At 36.9% G+C, this 13,851-nt stretch overlaps 1 protein-coding gene across 13 annotated transcripts in view; it reads left to right on the top strand.

Moving 5' to 3' along the window:
- The window catches only part of Abi3bp (ABI family member 3 binding protein), a 275,396-nt gene that overhangs the window by 242,946 nt on the left and 18,599 nt on the right, over window positions 1-13,851 (top strand). For all 13 annotated transcript variants that reach the window (XM_023721261.1, XM_023721268.1, XM_023721267.1 and 10 more), the window contains 5 exons: window positions 2,736-2,813; window positions 4,451-4,555; window positions 7,440-7,568; window positions 8,058-8,126; window positions 12,368-12,577. In XM_023721261.1, coding sequence (XP_023577029.1) covers window positions 2,736-2,813; window positions 4,451-4,555; window positions 7,440-7,568; window positions 8,058-8,126; window positions 12,368-12,577 — 591 coding nt within the window. The remainder of the gene's footprint in view (window positions 1-2,735; window positions 2,814-4,450; window positions 4,556-7,439; window positions 7,569-8,057; window positions 8,127-12,367; window positions 12,578-13,851) is intronic.

Below are 13,851 nucleotides of genomic sequence, written 5' to 3'. Positions count from 1 at the left end.
ACTAATTTATAAGCCCCAAAGGTAACCAGCTCATAATCTCAACTGTCTGATACCAAGTTCTTCCCAGGAATATTTTTAATTAATTTCATTGGTACATTTTAGATATTCATAATTATCACATTCATCATAGGAATTTGTACTTAAACATAATATAACTAACTTGATTCTTCTTTTTTCCCAATCCCCTCCCTCCACTCCCCTCCCTTCAGCCCCTCTGCCCCTCCTAATTTATAAAACTTTGTTTCTATTTTTCTTTCTATTCTTTTTCTTCTTTATGCTTTCTCCTTTTCCCTGCCCACTTTCTTTTTCCCTACACATTTGAACTTTTTTCTATATTTTAATATCTATTAAACAGCTTAGTCTTTATTTATACTACACCAGGAACAGAAATATTTAAGCATCTGTGCCCAATTTATTTTACTTAAGTTGTATCCACTTACCTAGAAATGTTTCAAGTTTATCTTTCGTTATGGCAGAGTAGTGCTCCATTACATAAAAACAACAACAAAAAAAACTCATCTTCTTTATTGATTCATCCATTGGTAAGCATCTGGGCTGTTTCCAAGATTTAGCAATTACAGACTGTGCTGCCAATATATGGGTGTGCATATATTGCTGTGGTATGGTGTTTTTAATTATTTTAGAAGATACCAAGAAAGAGGATAGCTGAGTCAAATAGAACCTCTAGTTTTAGGGTTTTGAAGAATCTTCACACCAATTTCCGAAGTGGTAGCACCAGTCTACATTCTCACCAATAGTAAAGAAAGATTTCTTTTTCAATATAGCCCTGCCCCTTGGCATCTGTTACTGGTTGATTTTTTGATAATACACATTCTTTCTGGAGTGAGATGGAGTCTCAGGGTTTTAACTTACATCTCTCAAATGACCAGTGATGTCGAACTCTTTTGTCATATATTTATTTGTTATTTACATTTCTTCATCTGAAAAGTGTCTAATAATTCCAGATACCCATTTTTGGATTGGGTCTTTGAATTTGTGTAGGAGAATCTGATTTTTTTAGTTCTTTATATATTCTAGATATCAGCCCTTTAGGAACAGCCAACAAATTTTTTTCTTACTCTGTGGATCTTTTCATTTTGTTAGTGATTTCTTTTGCTATCCACAAGTTTTTTTAGTAAGATGAGAACCCAGTTGTTCATTCTAATATTTCCTGTGTGAGCTGAGTTTGTGTTTTCTTGCACTTATATCTTTGTTTTCCTGCACTTATATCTTTAAGAGTTCTACCTAGTCTCTCCTAGGAAATTCAGTGTTTCTGTTCTAATACTTACACCTTTGATCCATTTCAATTTTAGCTTAGTGCATAGTGAGAGACGTGGTTCTAGTCTTATTCTTTGGCCTGTGGAAAGCCAGCTTTTCCAGCACCTTTTGTTAAAGAGGCTATTTTTCTTTCAGTGAAGGTGTTTGGTTCTTTTCTCAAAGATAAAGTAGTTGGGCATATTTGGAGTCATTTCTGCATTTTCTGATCTTTTCATTGATTCTGGGTCTGTTATTCCCTCCCCGCCCCCCTGTTTCATGCTTTTAAAAAAATCACCTTAGCTCTGTAGTGTAATTTAAAGTCAGAGATTGTAATGCCCCTTGATATACCTTTGTTGCTTTTGATATTCTAGGTCTGTTCTAGTTCCAATTAAATTTGTGTATTGTTTTCTGTAGTTCTGTGAGGTATGCTGTTGGTATTCTGATTGTCTTTGCATTGAATCTGTGTAACAGTTTTGGAAATATAGCCTTTTACAATATAGAGATTATGCCTATCCAAGAACAAAAAAATTCCTTTTTGTGATATTCTTTTTGATCTCCTTTATTAGAGTATTATACTTTTTCACATATATACTTACTCTGTTAGATTATTTCCTACATATTTAATTTTTGATGCTGTTGTAAAGGTGTGGTTTCCCCAATTTCTGTCTCAGTGGATTATGATTTGTGGACAGGGATCTACTGATTTTTGAATGTTGATTTTGTATCCAGTTATAATCTAGATTTTGATTATTAACTCTAAAATTCTTTTGGCTGCCCATAAATGTTTTTAAAGTCAATTCATTAAGCATATAATCAAACAAGTTGTAATTCTAAGGTTTTTATAGATATTCAGGAATTGGAGAATTTTTTTACACCACAAAATACACCCAGAAAAATTGACAACAAGCACACAATTAGCAAAAGATGAAATTCTGCCAGGAAAAGCAATCTTGCCCAGTAAGACAATACAATATGAAGGTCATGGAAAATTGTGACAAACCAACAGCCACAATCCAATGCTATCTCTATGGAAATAATATAGCCAATGAAGGGAAGTTTTGAATTTTTTATGTACTCAGATAAAAGTCAATTAAAATATTTAGGCAAAAATCCCATCAGTCCCAGCTCTGGCCAGAATGCATATTGTCACTGACTATCAAGTTCTTATGAAGAACTTGGTACATTCATTTTTTTTTATTTTAAAGAAAATAGAAAAATAGTAGATAAATATTAGAAATGATGCACAACTTTTTAAAAATAAGATGATAGGTACTCAACAGTGGTTATTATATTACACATGTATTTCTTCATTGTAGTTGCTCAGATTAAAGATATAAGCATATAAAACTGGTCAAAGTAAAAAGTTTAAGCATTAACTACTACTTTCAAAAAACTGAGAAAATTAGTAGAATAATCATCTTAGCCACCCTATGCTATTTTTGGATTATATATTGATTCTCTTTCATCTATACCCATAGGGGCCAAGCAAGGACCCAAGCCATGGGGCCCTGGTAGAAATGTGTCAGTGGACTTAACCCAACTCACAAAGAGACCAGGTAAGGGATAAAAAACTGATTCCCCTACTGTAGTGCAGGCTTGAAACTTGCACATTAACTGCAGCAGAATTTGTGCAGCCAAATAACAACATCCACACAGGTCAATTATCTATCCATATTGTGAGAGAAATAGTCCAAGTATTATTGTTAAGGGAATGAAAGAAAAGTCTCTGTGCACAAATTAAATATTAGCAACTTCAAGTGGGGTACCAACTTAATAGTTATTTTCTTTAATGCTCTGTTACCATAGGTACTAATTCTTATCTTATGTTTTGCTCTTGTCTGGCTTATTACACTATCCTTTTGCTTGAAATGATGTATGTTCTTGATTTAAGAGTATCCCATTTGAAATATGTAGAATTGTGAAGCTAGGAATTTTCAGAATGCCTCTGGTTTTGCAAAAGATGCTAAGATCTCTTTTACACTATGCCTGTCACCATTCTTCCTCTTCTCTTCCCCATTCTCCGCCCTTTCCCTTTCTCTCCCTCTTTGTCTCTCTAGTACCCTGGAAGTCTTTAAAGCTTTTTGACATTTTCCTCTATTGACAATTATTCTTGAAAACTTAAAAATTAACTTAAACAATGTAAAGAATGAAAATTTTTGAGCTACAACATAACACTAAAAATGTTGTCAAACAGCTTTAGTCCTGCCAACTTTTGTGCAAAGTAAACAACTTAATGCAAATTATTAAGAGGTACTACTTTCCCCTGACCTTCAGACAGGCCAGTTAGAAAAAAAATGTTTCTTCCTCTGGGCTGGCAGCCCTGCCCCAGGGCTTTTGGGTGGATGAACAGAATGGGTGCTACACTCGGGTTCCCACTAATGGCTCTGGCCAGAGTCCCACTGCAGTACGTGAGCGCAAAGGCTCATGGGGATCCTGCTCTCCACAGACCAACTTCTCCTTTCTGCTCTCTGGGCAACTTTGGTGCAACCATCTGAGGGATTCAGAAGTTATTTGTTTAACTACATAATAAAAAAGTTAAGGGATCGGGTCAAACACCTACAAAAAGAAAAATTATATGCTTAACAACTCAAAACTAAAATGACATAAAAATGATAGTCTCAAAAGTCAAAAACAATTGGCAATAATGAAGCTTACAAATGCTAGCCCAATTGGGAAATTTAAAATATTAAATTCTATACATCTAAATAGCATTTCAAAAGGCAGATATATTTTTGCATCTGTAACTATAGAATGTTTTATGTATATTAATATGCTTTATTGATAGATGATTGGCATTAATTCACAAAACTAACAGCATATATACTTAGTTGTACTTTTGTACAAAATCTACTATCGGTGGCTGGGGAGACAGCTCAGTGGTCTAAGTATCTTCCTGGCAAGTGCAAGGACCTGGGTTCAATCCCTGGTATCACGTACTGTGCTGGCCACAGAAACCAGCAGTGGTGGTGCATGTTTGTAATCCCAGTGCTGGGGAGGTTGACACAGGAGGATAACTATGAGTCTGAACTGTGTAGCAAGACCATGTATCCAATAAATAAATAAATAATTTTTTAAAAGACACACAAAAAATCTGTCATCAACTGCTATTTATCAAAGGTTACTTTTTAAGGACGACTTTCATTTGTGTATAATGAATATTTATAATATATTTATCTATAATACAATCTTTTAGCTACAATACCAGGGACTCGCCGCCCACCTTTACCACCTAGACCTGTACCCCCACGAAGAAAACCTTTACCACCAAATAATGTCACCGGAAAGCCAGGAAGCTCAGGTATGTCCACTTCTACTATTTCAGCTTTTCTATCCATGATTTCTAATTTCTACACCCTTCCTGATGCACTAGATAAGCCACTCACATGTGTGGCACATGGTTGTGTAGGTCCCAAAGATTGGAATTATAAATTATAAATTACAGTTTTATGGACTTATATTGTAACTCTGGATAGGTAGAGGGGAGGAAACTATTCCTCTGTATACAAGCTAACTTGCTTCTTAGATATTTGCATGCTTGGAACCAAGATAAAAGATGACTCTAGCCCTTTTTGTAGATTCTAAAAGATGAGATAATGTACAGTGTAAAGCACCTAGATGTAACAAAAATGTGATGCTCTGTCATTGATTTTGTCACCCGAAATGAAGTTCTACATGTGTCACCCAAAGTTCTCCTAGCCTTTATGCCAGCCCCAGCATTATGGTGCTTAGGGGAAGACTTAGGACTAAACTACTGAGGCAACTGACCAGACCTAGCCAGTATAACAAGACAGACACCTGTCTTGGGAATCAAACCACTTTTCACCTCCATTTCTGAGTGCAAATTTCTCCTACACATAGCACAAATTCTCTAGACCTTGGCAGAGTCAGTAAGACTCACACACCAACTCCCCAGAGAAGCTTTGACATTGCTTCTCCTTGTGACCTTGATACATATCTCTGTTAGAGCAAAAGCAAATTGTTTTATACCTATTTGTGTGCATACTTGTCTTCCCCTCAGACCCAGTTGTTTTAATTACTTTCTCATTGTTGAGACACAACACCCAATACCACATCTTTAAAAGAAGAAGTTTTTGATTCATGTTTATCATCCATAGTCAGCTGCCTCAAGGGCAGAAACAGCATGACAGAGGGGCAAAGTGGAGGAAAACCGCTCATGTCCTGGCTGGAGAGCAACAGCGAGACAGTGACAGAGAGACAGAGACAGGGAGAGACAGAGAGACAGAGGGCAGACACAGACATGGAGAGACAGTGACAGAGACAGAAACAGAAACAGAGAGACAGAGACAGGGAGACAGAGACAGCGAGACAGAAGACAGACATGGACACAGACAAAGAGACAGTCAGAGATAGAGAGACAAAGAGAGAAAGAGACAGAGAGAACTTTTCGTGTTACATGACCAGTAATCCACCTCCAACCAGGTCCTACTTCCTAGGGATACACACCTGCTCATTGTAACAGGAGATGAATTTCTCCATAAGCGCATCATTACCACAATCCAACCGCCTTCCTATAGCCTCATCTCGGAACACATGAAGCTGGGGATAGGGGCGTGGGGAGCATTCCATATCTAAAATGCAACCTGAGCTCTGTGATGATAGCCTTATTGTATCTTCTCTGAACTTCCAGAACCAAACCCAGCATGTAGCACATATAGGATATTTGATAAGGAAGGACTGAGTGAAAAAATGAATGTGGCTAAGAGTTAGTGAAAAATGATCTAGCTCAGAGTGAAGCTACCATATTTTTATTGAGGGCTTTTTTCCCTGGGACCTGCCAGCAAGTTACAGAATGTTCTCTACTGTCTTCTTGTTTGCCTGTATCTCTACTTCCTAAGTATTTGGTAGGTGGACTCAGAATAAAAGTATGAAAGACAGCTGTAAAGGATGAAACTGATCAGGGTTTATGTGAAGGAGAATGGATATCATTCCTTTGTCTGGATAAAAACAAGCCACAGTGATGGTGAGGCTTTTTAAAGTGTCATGAACTCTAGATGATTTTTCAGAATGTCTGGTGAAGGAATCAGCCTCTCATTCATGCACCTGGTGCTTTTCTGAGTGAAGGTCCAGTGACATGTTCTCATGAGGAGACCAGATTTTGCTGATTACTTGTAACATGAGGCAGCTGCAACACATGTGCCAGCTGCCTTCAGGTCAGGCTGGATGAGTCACAAGCTGAAAGTAATGCCTGGATGTGCCCATGAGGAGCCCAATCAACTGCCTTGTAGAGTTTTCCAGGTTAGGTCAGATATCTTCACCTGCAGTTCTATAAAATCCAGTCTCTCTGCTCTAAACACATAGAATCCTTAGACCTGAGGTAGATCCAGTTTTAGAAAAGCACAGTGTAAGTAATTTTAGAGTAGAAGAATCACTGTGGAATATAGCAACTCAGGACAGCACTGTTCTGAGCACTGGACATATTGGACACCTACTACCTATTTTCCCAGGCAAGCTGTTGCATCTCCTTGGTGTATCTCATGTCTGACCACTGCCATCTGCTCTCACTGCTTCTGCTCTGGTTTGCCTTTCTTTCTCTTGTCTACATAACTGCCTTAGTTTCCCAACCCCTCTCCCTCTCCAGGCTTGCATCTGAGCCATCCATCATCTTCTCATCCTATTGTCCTATCGAAAATATTTCCATAGATCTTTACTACCAGGAAGTAACAACTAAGCCCAAACTGTGCAAGTTATCTGATAGTCTCCCCTTCTCCGTTGCTTTCAGCTCTCACTGTACTCACTTACACTTTCTTCTCTCACCCCTTTAAATTAAACACACCAAGCTGTTTCATCTTTTCTGCATGGTTCTTACAGCAATTCAGACTGGAACAAGACTCGCATTCCTTTCTTCTGATCTCTTCTCTCTGTTTGGGTCATCTTCTGTGAACACATTCCTGCCTGCCCTAACACCTCTATCCTGTCCCATAGATGTGCCCACTCCCTCTTCTTGCCCCTTTATGACTTATCTAATCCTTTCACAATGCCTGTGGTGTGTCAGTGTCCATGGTTCACAACTATCTCCATCAAGAAACAAGTTCTGTTCTCTCTCTAAACCTCACTAATAGTGCCATGCTACATAGTAAGTGCTTAATAAATGTTTGTTGAGTAAATAAATGGGAAAATTGGCAGTGTTCCTCTGAAGGCTTACTACTTTGGCTCTGTTACAGGAATTATTTCATCACACCGAGTGACTTCCCCACCCTTAAGGGCAACACTCAAGCCTACCCTAACCACCTCGGACACACCAGAAACAAATAAAAAGCCACCAACAGCTCCTGCCTCTGGGGAAGAACTTGGTTAGTATGTTATTCTATTCTCATTGGATGTTTGGTTATAAGGAACTAAAATATTTTATAGAAGGAATAGAGTATCAGTTCTGGATCTTCTATTTTTCTCAATTTTATGATTAATTTGTGCCTTTTTAATTTTAGAATTATATTATTTTCAATGCTTTGTATAGAATACATTCCTTTTCTTAGCAGACAAACAAGGACCAAGTTTATTTCCCAAAAATAATCTAGGTTACTCATTGCTACTATAGAATCTCATGTCATTACCAACCACACATATCCTAATTTACTAATTTGGGATTAATTACTTGGTTGCAGTAGGGACACAATTATTGGCTTTCTATTGTAGATGGGTATGTATAAAAATGATAAATTAAAGGGTGCAAGAAATTTAGAAAGAACATTAAATGCTTAGTCCTTACTATATTCTTGGCTGGATCATAGCACTTTCCTTATCTCTTACCAGAACTGTTCATAAATCGCCTTTCTTCTTAGGTAATACAACTGACTTCAGCTCAAGCCCAACAAGAGAAACGGATCATCTTGGGAAGCCCAGATTCAAAGGTACGTTTGACTCCCAATCTTGACCTCAACAAGGCTATTTTAAGTGGGTAGAGCAGGCAGGTAGTGCTGTGTAATCACCAAGAAAACTTAGCAGCCTATAAATGATTTATTGTTTAAGTCTCTGTAAATCAGCTGAGAATCTGTCGAGCCAGGATAAGCTTGAGTACATGCTTCTGCTTCACAAGTAGGCGTGACTCGCGCTGGTGGTTGGCCTCAGGTCCACACCACGTCTGCTCCTTAGGTGCCTGGTAGGAGAGCCCTCAGTGATCCAGAGAAGCCACTCTTGTGACAATGCAGAATAAACACAGGTAACAGTCAAATAAACCTTTCAAACTCTTTTGTATGTTATTTTTGCCAAAATAGATCGAGTTGAAAAGTTACTTAGCAAAGCTCAAGCCCAGGGCCAGGGGACTATACTCCTCCCATGATCACAGAGAATATTTTTGAACAATAATATAATGTACTTCAGTAGGAAAGATATGGTATATCTCAGTATTTCCCTTTGTAATTTTTTTCTTAAGTCTACAATTTAATGAAATTTAACACATTTATTTGCCCATGACCATCATCATAAACAAGAAAATACATACAGCATTTGTGAAACTTTTGTCGGGTAGTTTTAAAATTCTGCCTTCTCGTGTCTACCACCAAGTCCACAGTCCCCGGTAGCCATGGCGTGAAATACTGCAGATGCATATGTGCTTTATGGAATTATGCACAAATAAAAACACAGGATGAACTTCTGGATTCTTTTGCACAGCATAATTATTTAGAGATTTATCCATGCTTTTCCATGGGCCAATAAGGAATCTATTCTTTTTTTGGACTAGAATTCTATTATATAGACATGTAATCATCAATTTCATTATTAAACCTATTTTTTCACATAAGCAATAACGTTTCTGGGGGCTGGAGAGATGGCTCCGTGGTCTAAAGCACCTACTTAGAACAAGCTTAGCAAAGCATCAGGGACTGCAGTTCGATCCCCCAGCACCACATGCCAGCCAGCCCCGCCCCCTGGTGGGCTGAGCTGGCCACACACACACACCACACACACTCTCTCTCTCTCTCAAATAAATAAATAAATAAATAAAATTTAAAAAAAAATAACGTTTCTGTTACCATTCACATGTAAGTTTCTGTATAGATATATGCTCTCATTTCTTTTGGGAAAGTATCAAAAAAGAAATACTTGGGCGATGTGCAAGTTTACAACTAACATTTTAAGAGATTATAAAACTGTTTTGCAAAGTGATTGTACTGTTTTAAGTTTCTGTCAGAAGCCATGAGAGCTCTGGTTCCTCCATGTATTTGTCAATGCTTGGTATACTCAGGTTCAAAATGCTATTCACTTGTGGTGGCGCACACCTGGAATCCCAGCACTGGGGAGGCTGGAAACAGCAGGATCACCATGAGTCTGAGCTGCACAATGAGACCCTGTAGCAAATAATTTTAAAAAACGCTATGCACTGAAAACACACACACACACACACACACACACACACAATGTGTACAGATAATGCCTCACACCAATCAGATGTCCATTTGTTAGTGTATTTGTTTACAACCTTTTAGGTGTTAGTGTTATAAACTCTACTTAAAACTGATTAAAACTTAAAATTGTCTCGTTCCTATAAAAAAGTTAGCTATTTTAATAGGTCTATGGTGTTATCCAATTATGATTTTAACATGCCTCTCCTAAGGACCTCATGGCCTGAACACCTTTACACATATTTGCTTTCTATTTGTATTTTTTTGGTTATGTCCAAGTTTTGCCCACATTTAAATTTTTTATTTTGAGAAAGTCTCACTAATATAGTTCAGGCTACCCTTGAACTCACTATGTAGTCCAGACTAGCTTGAAATTGAGTGATCCTACTACCTCAGCCTTTCAAGTGATGGAAATACAGGTGTGTGCCACCACACCTAACTTGCTCATTTTCTAAATGGTATTGTTTACTTATTGTTGAGTGCTGAGAATATTTATGCTTCCGAAGTATTTTTCTGGCAATGTATGTTGCAAATATTTTCCCTAGTATGTGTCTCTTTAAAATTTTAGTTCATGAATTTTTATTATAAAAGTCACTCTCTTTAAAAGTGGATACTTTCCAGAATATTTTTTCTTCCTTAGTGAGCCTTGTGATTTTGTGTCTTTTAAAGGGTTGGTGTAATATTTTGTCAAATTTATCTACATAAAGTTGCTCATAATATTATTTTATTTTATGGCAAAGGTAAAAAAAATCATAACAAAATAATAAGAGAAAAACAACAGCTAATCCATTACATATTATCTTTAAAGTAATTGCTCAGGATACAAGATATGGACATCTATGCTTATCCTAATATCTGCGATTCTGTATCATATCTAAAAATTATTGGTCAAATTAAAAGCCACAAAGAGTTTTTGGCCCATGCTTTTTAGAAGTTTTATTTCTTACATTTAAATTTATGATTCATATTGAGTAAAATGTTGTATATGATACAAGGGATGAGACATGTCCTTTTTATTAATAGTTTTCCTTGCATCATTAAAAAAATTATCCTTTCTCCACAGAATAGTCTTTACCAAAAGTCAATTATCTGTATATGTTGATCTGTTTTGGAACTCTCAGTCTCTTCCATTGATCTACCAATACCACACTTTCTGGGTTCCTGTGGTTTTTCTAATCTTTAATTAGGTTCTATTAGTCTCCCAATATTGTTCTTTTTTCAAAGCTGTTTTGATGTTTCTGGGACCTTTTAAGTTTAATGTGATTTGAGCATTAGATTGTAACTAGCTAAAGGGTAGTTTGGTCAGGTTTTGTTTGGAATGGCATTGAATCTACAGGTAATTGGGGGAAAATTTACAGCTGAGCAACACTGACTCTTCTTATCTGTGAACATAGCATACAATGCCACTTAGTTAAGTCTTGTAAGTTTCACTCATTAAAGTTAAAATTTTCTGTGTACAGAAAATCATAAAAGTAGTATTTTCCAAATCTTTAAGTGAAGGTTGCTAATATGTGGAAAAATATGTGATAAATATTGTACAGTTGTCTTATGTACTGGATCATTGCAAATCTTATTTCTAGTAGCTTTTTTGTAGAACAAATTGATTTTCTACATACAGGACTAAGTCATCTGAGAACAGAGTTTTACTTATTTCTTTCAGGTTGAGTGTCCTTTTTTTTTCTTTCTTTCTTTTTTTCTTTACTATACTGGCTAGGTCCTCCAGCAAAACATTATGTAGAAATGGGAATACGAGATATCATTTACTATAACCTTGCAGGACAAACGTTCAGTCTTTGTATTGCTGTAGACTTTTAAGAGATGTCTTTATTGGATTGAGAAAGTTCTCTTTCAGCATGATTAGAATTCTTATCAGAAACTGATTCTAGATTGTCCCTGACTTACCTGCTTTTATTGAAATGACTTTGGCTTTTCTTTACTTGCTTGTGAACATGATGAACTGATTTCTAAAAGAAATTAAATGAACTTTGTGTGCTGTGGACAAACCCCATTTCATCATAATCTCATTTTGTGTAGTGTTGTATCCAATTTTCCAAGATTATTTTTAGAGCTGCATTCTGAAGGACATTGCTCTATAGTTTCCTTATAACATGCAATCAGGTTTAGTATCAGAATAATGCTCAACTTTCCTCTTCAATTTTCTGGAAGAATTTCTTTAGAATTGCCATTGCTTCTTTCCTAAATCTTTAGGGAATCTGAGTCTAACATTCTCTTTGTGGGAAGGTCTTTTGATTTTGTTTGTGAACTTGGTCTATCAATAAGAGAATAAGAGAAGAGTACTGAAATCTGTAACTTTGATTATGGATTCATTTCTACTTGCACATTGTCAGTTTTTGTTTCACATACTTAAGATGTGTATAGTGAGGTACAGGTATGTAATTTAGGATTGTAAAAAACCTCCTGATTAAGTGACTATTGATCATTATGCAGTGACCCTTTCTATGGTAATATTCTATGCTCTGAAATCTAATTTGTTGATTTTTTCAGTCAAGTTTTATTTCATGTAAATGTTTTCCCATTTTATTATTTTTAGTTGTTTCCTTTGGTACATTTTAGATATGCATAATAATAACATCCATCATAGAGTTTGTACCTGACCGTGACATAACTTGTTTTCGCATTCTGCTACCCTCCCTTCAACTCTTTCTCCCCTCCCCGTTAACAATTATATACCAGCTCATTTCAGTCTTTGCAAGTTTCAAAAATGGTAACTTCAGTCTTCTTTCTCGTAGGTCCTCATGTCCGCTACATCCCAAAGCCGGACAACAAGCCATGCTCCATCACAGACTCCATCAGCCGCTTCCCCACAGAGGAAGCCATGGAGGGCAATGCCACCAGCCCACCACAGAACCCACCCACCAACCTCACTGTGGTCACTGTGGAAGGGTGCCCCTCGTTCGTCATCTTGGACTGGGAAAAGCCATTAAATGATACTGTCACTGGTAAGATCATGGCGTGAGGGACTTGTTGCTGTGGTGGGAATCTTAGATAACATGATGCTTTGAGTGAGATGTACTCTGGATGGAACAGGAACATGTGAGGTTGTGTGAGGAGACGGGAGTCCTGGAGATGCTCTGCTGTTCTATAGCACATTGTCCAGAGTGTCACAGGATGGGAATTAAATCTTTGTCTTTGTTTTGGGGTCCCCATTTAATTTAACAGGTCAATTTATACTATATTCCTTTCATCTTCTCAAAACCCCTTTTCCCAGTTTTAAGATAGAGCTAGTTTTCTCATTAACAAGCAAATTACAGAAAATATATAGGGAGATTCAACTGTTGATGAGATTTATATTCGTTTTCCTTTAATCAACCCAACTTCTAAATTGATGTAGAACTTTTAGACAAGCTAAAAGTTATTTCACCTGTCTTCAGAAAAAATTTTCTGAGCGGGCCAAGTATTTCAGCAGATTAAAGTGCCTGTTTAGGCAGATGCAGGGGCTGAGGGTTCCACCCTCTGCCTGCCATTCCAGCCCCGCCCCTGGGGTGCACTGAGAATGAGACTGGGAGTGGTGGTGCACACCTATAATCCCAGCACTTAGGAGGCTGAAAACAGGAGGATCACTATGAGTCCCATCTACATAGTGAGATCCTGTAGATCCTGTACTAAATACATTAAATAAATAAATAAATAATAATAAAGCAAAATTTTTTTTTCTTTCAAAAATCTACTCTTGGACAATTTTCTGCTCATTTCTGAAAATTCTGACTCCTATTACCCATCCAATTTTCTAAAAAATTAAAAATAAGTAAATCATGTCAAAAATAAGCCATGAGTCATTGAATTTTTTATGTGGCAGTTTAGTCGTCCATAATGAAAAGGAGAGTGAAAGAAGAAAAGCAGTTGAAAGACCATCCACCTAAATCAGCCGAGTCCTCAGATAACCTGAGCTCATGCACCTTGCATGTACTTGGTGCAGGGAACAGAAGAGCTAAGGAAGGAGTAAGCAGAGATCAGTACATACTGAGGTGGAAGAATTCAAGATCTGCCAGAAATAATTTCTACTGTGAATAAAGTAGAAAACAGCAGCTATTTTTCTATAGCTGAAACCACATAATTCAGGCAACTTTCACATAAGCTGCAGATCTATGACTAGTTGGCAGGTTTTTATTTTTTTTTTATTGACATCAGTTATTTTTATTTTAAAGAAAGAAAAATAAATAAAAACAGTGGTACAAAATCTCAAAACAAGATTTTAGGAGAGTAACAATGGTTA

Source organism: Octodon degus, unplaced genomic scaffold (genome assembly GCF_000260255.1).
Source record: "Octodon degus isolate 3935 unplaced genomic scaffold, OctDeg1.0 scaffold00081, whole genome shotgun sequence".
NCBI lineage: Eukaryota > Metazoa > Chordata > Mammalia > Rodentia > Octodontidae > Octodon > Octodon degus.
The sequence above is the reverse complement of the archived record's forward strand: the minus strand, read 5'-3'. Positions and strand labels throughout refer to the sequence as shown.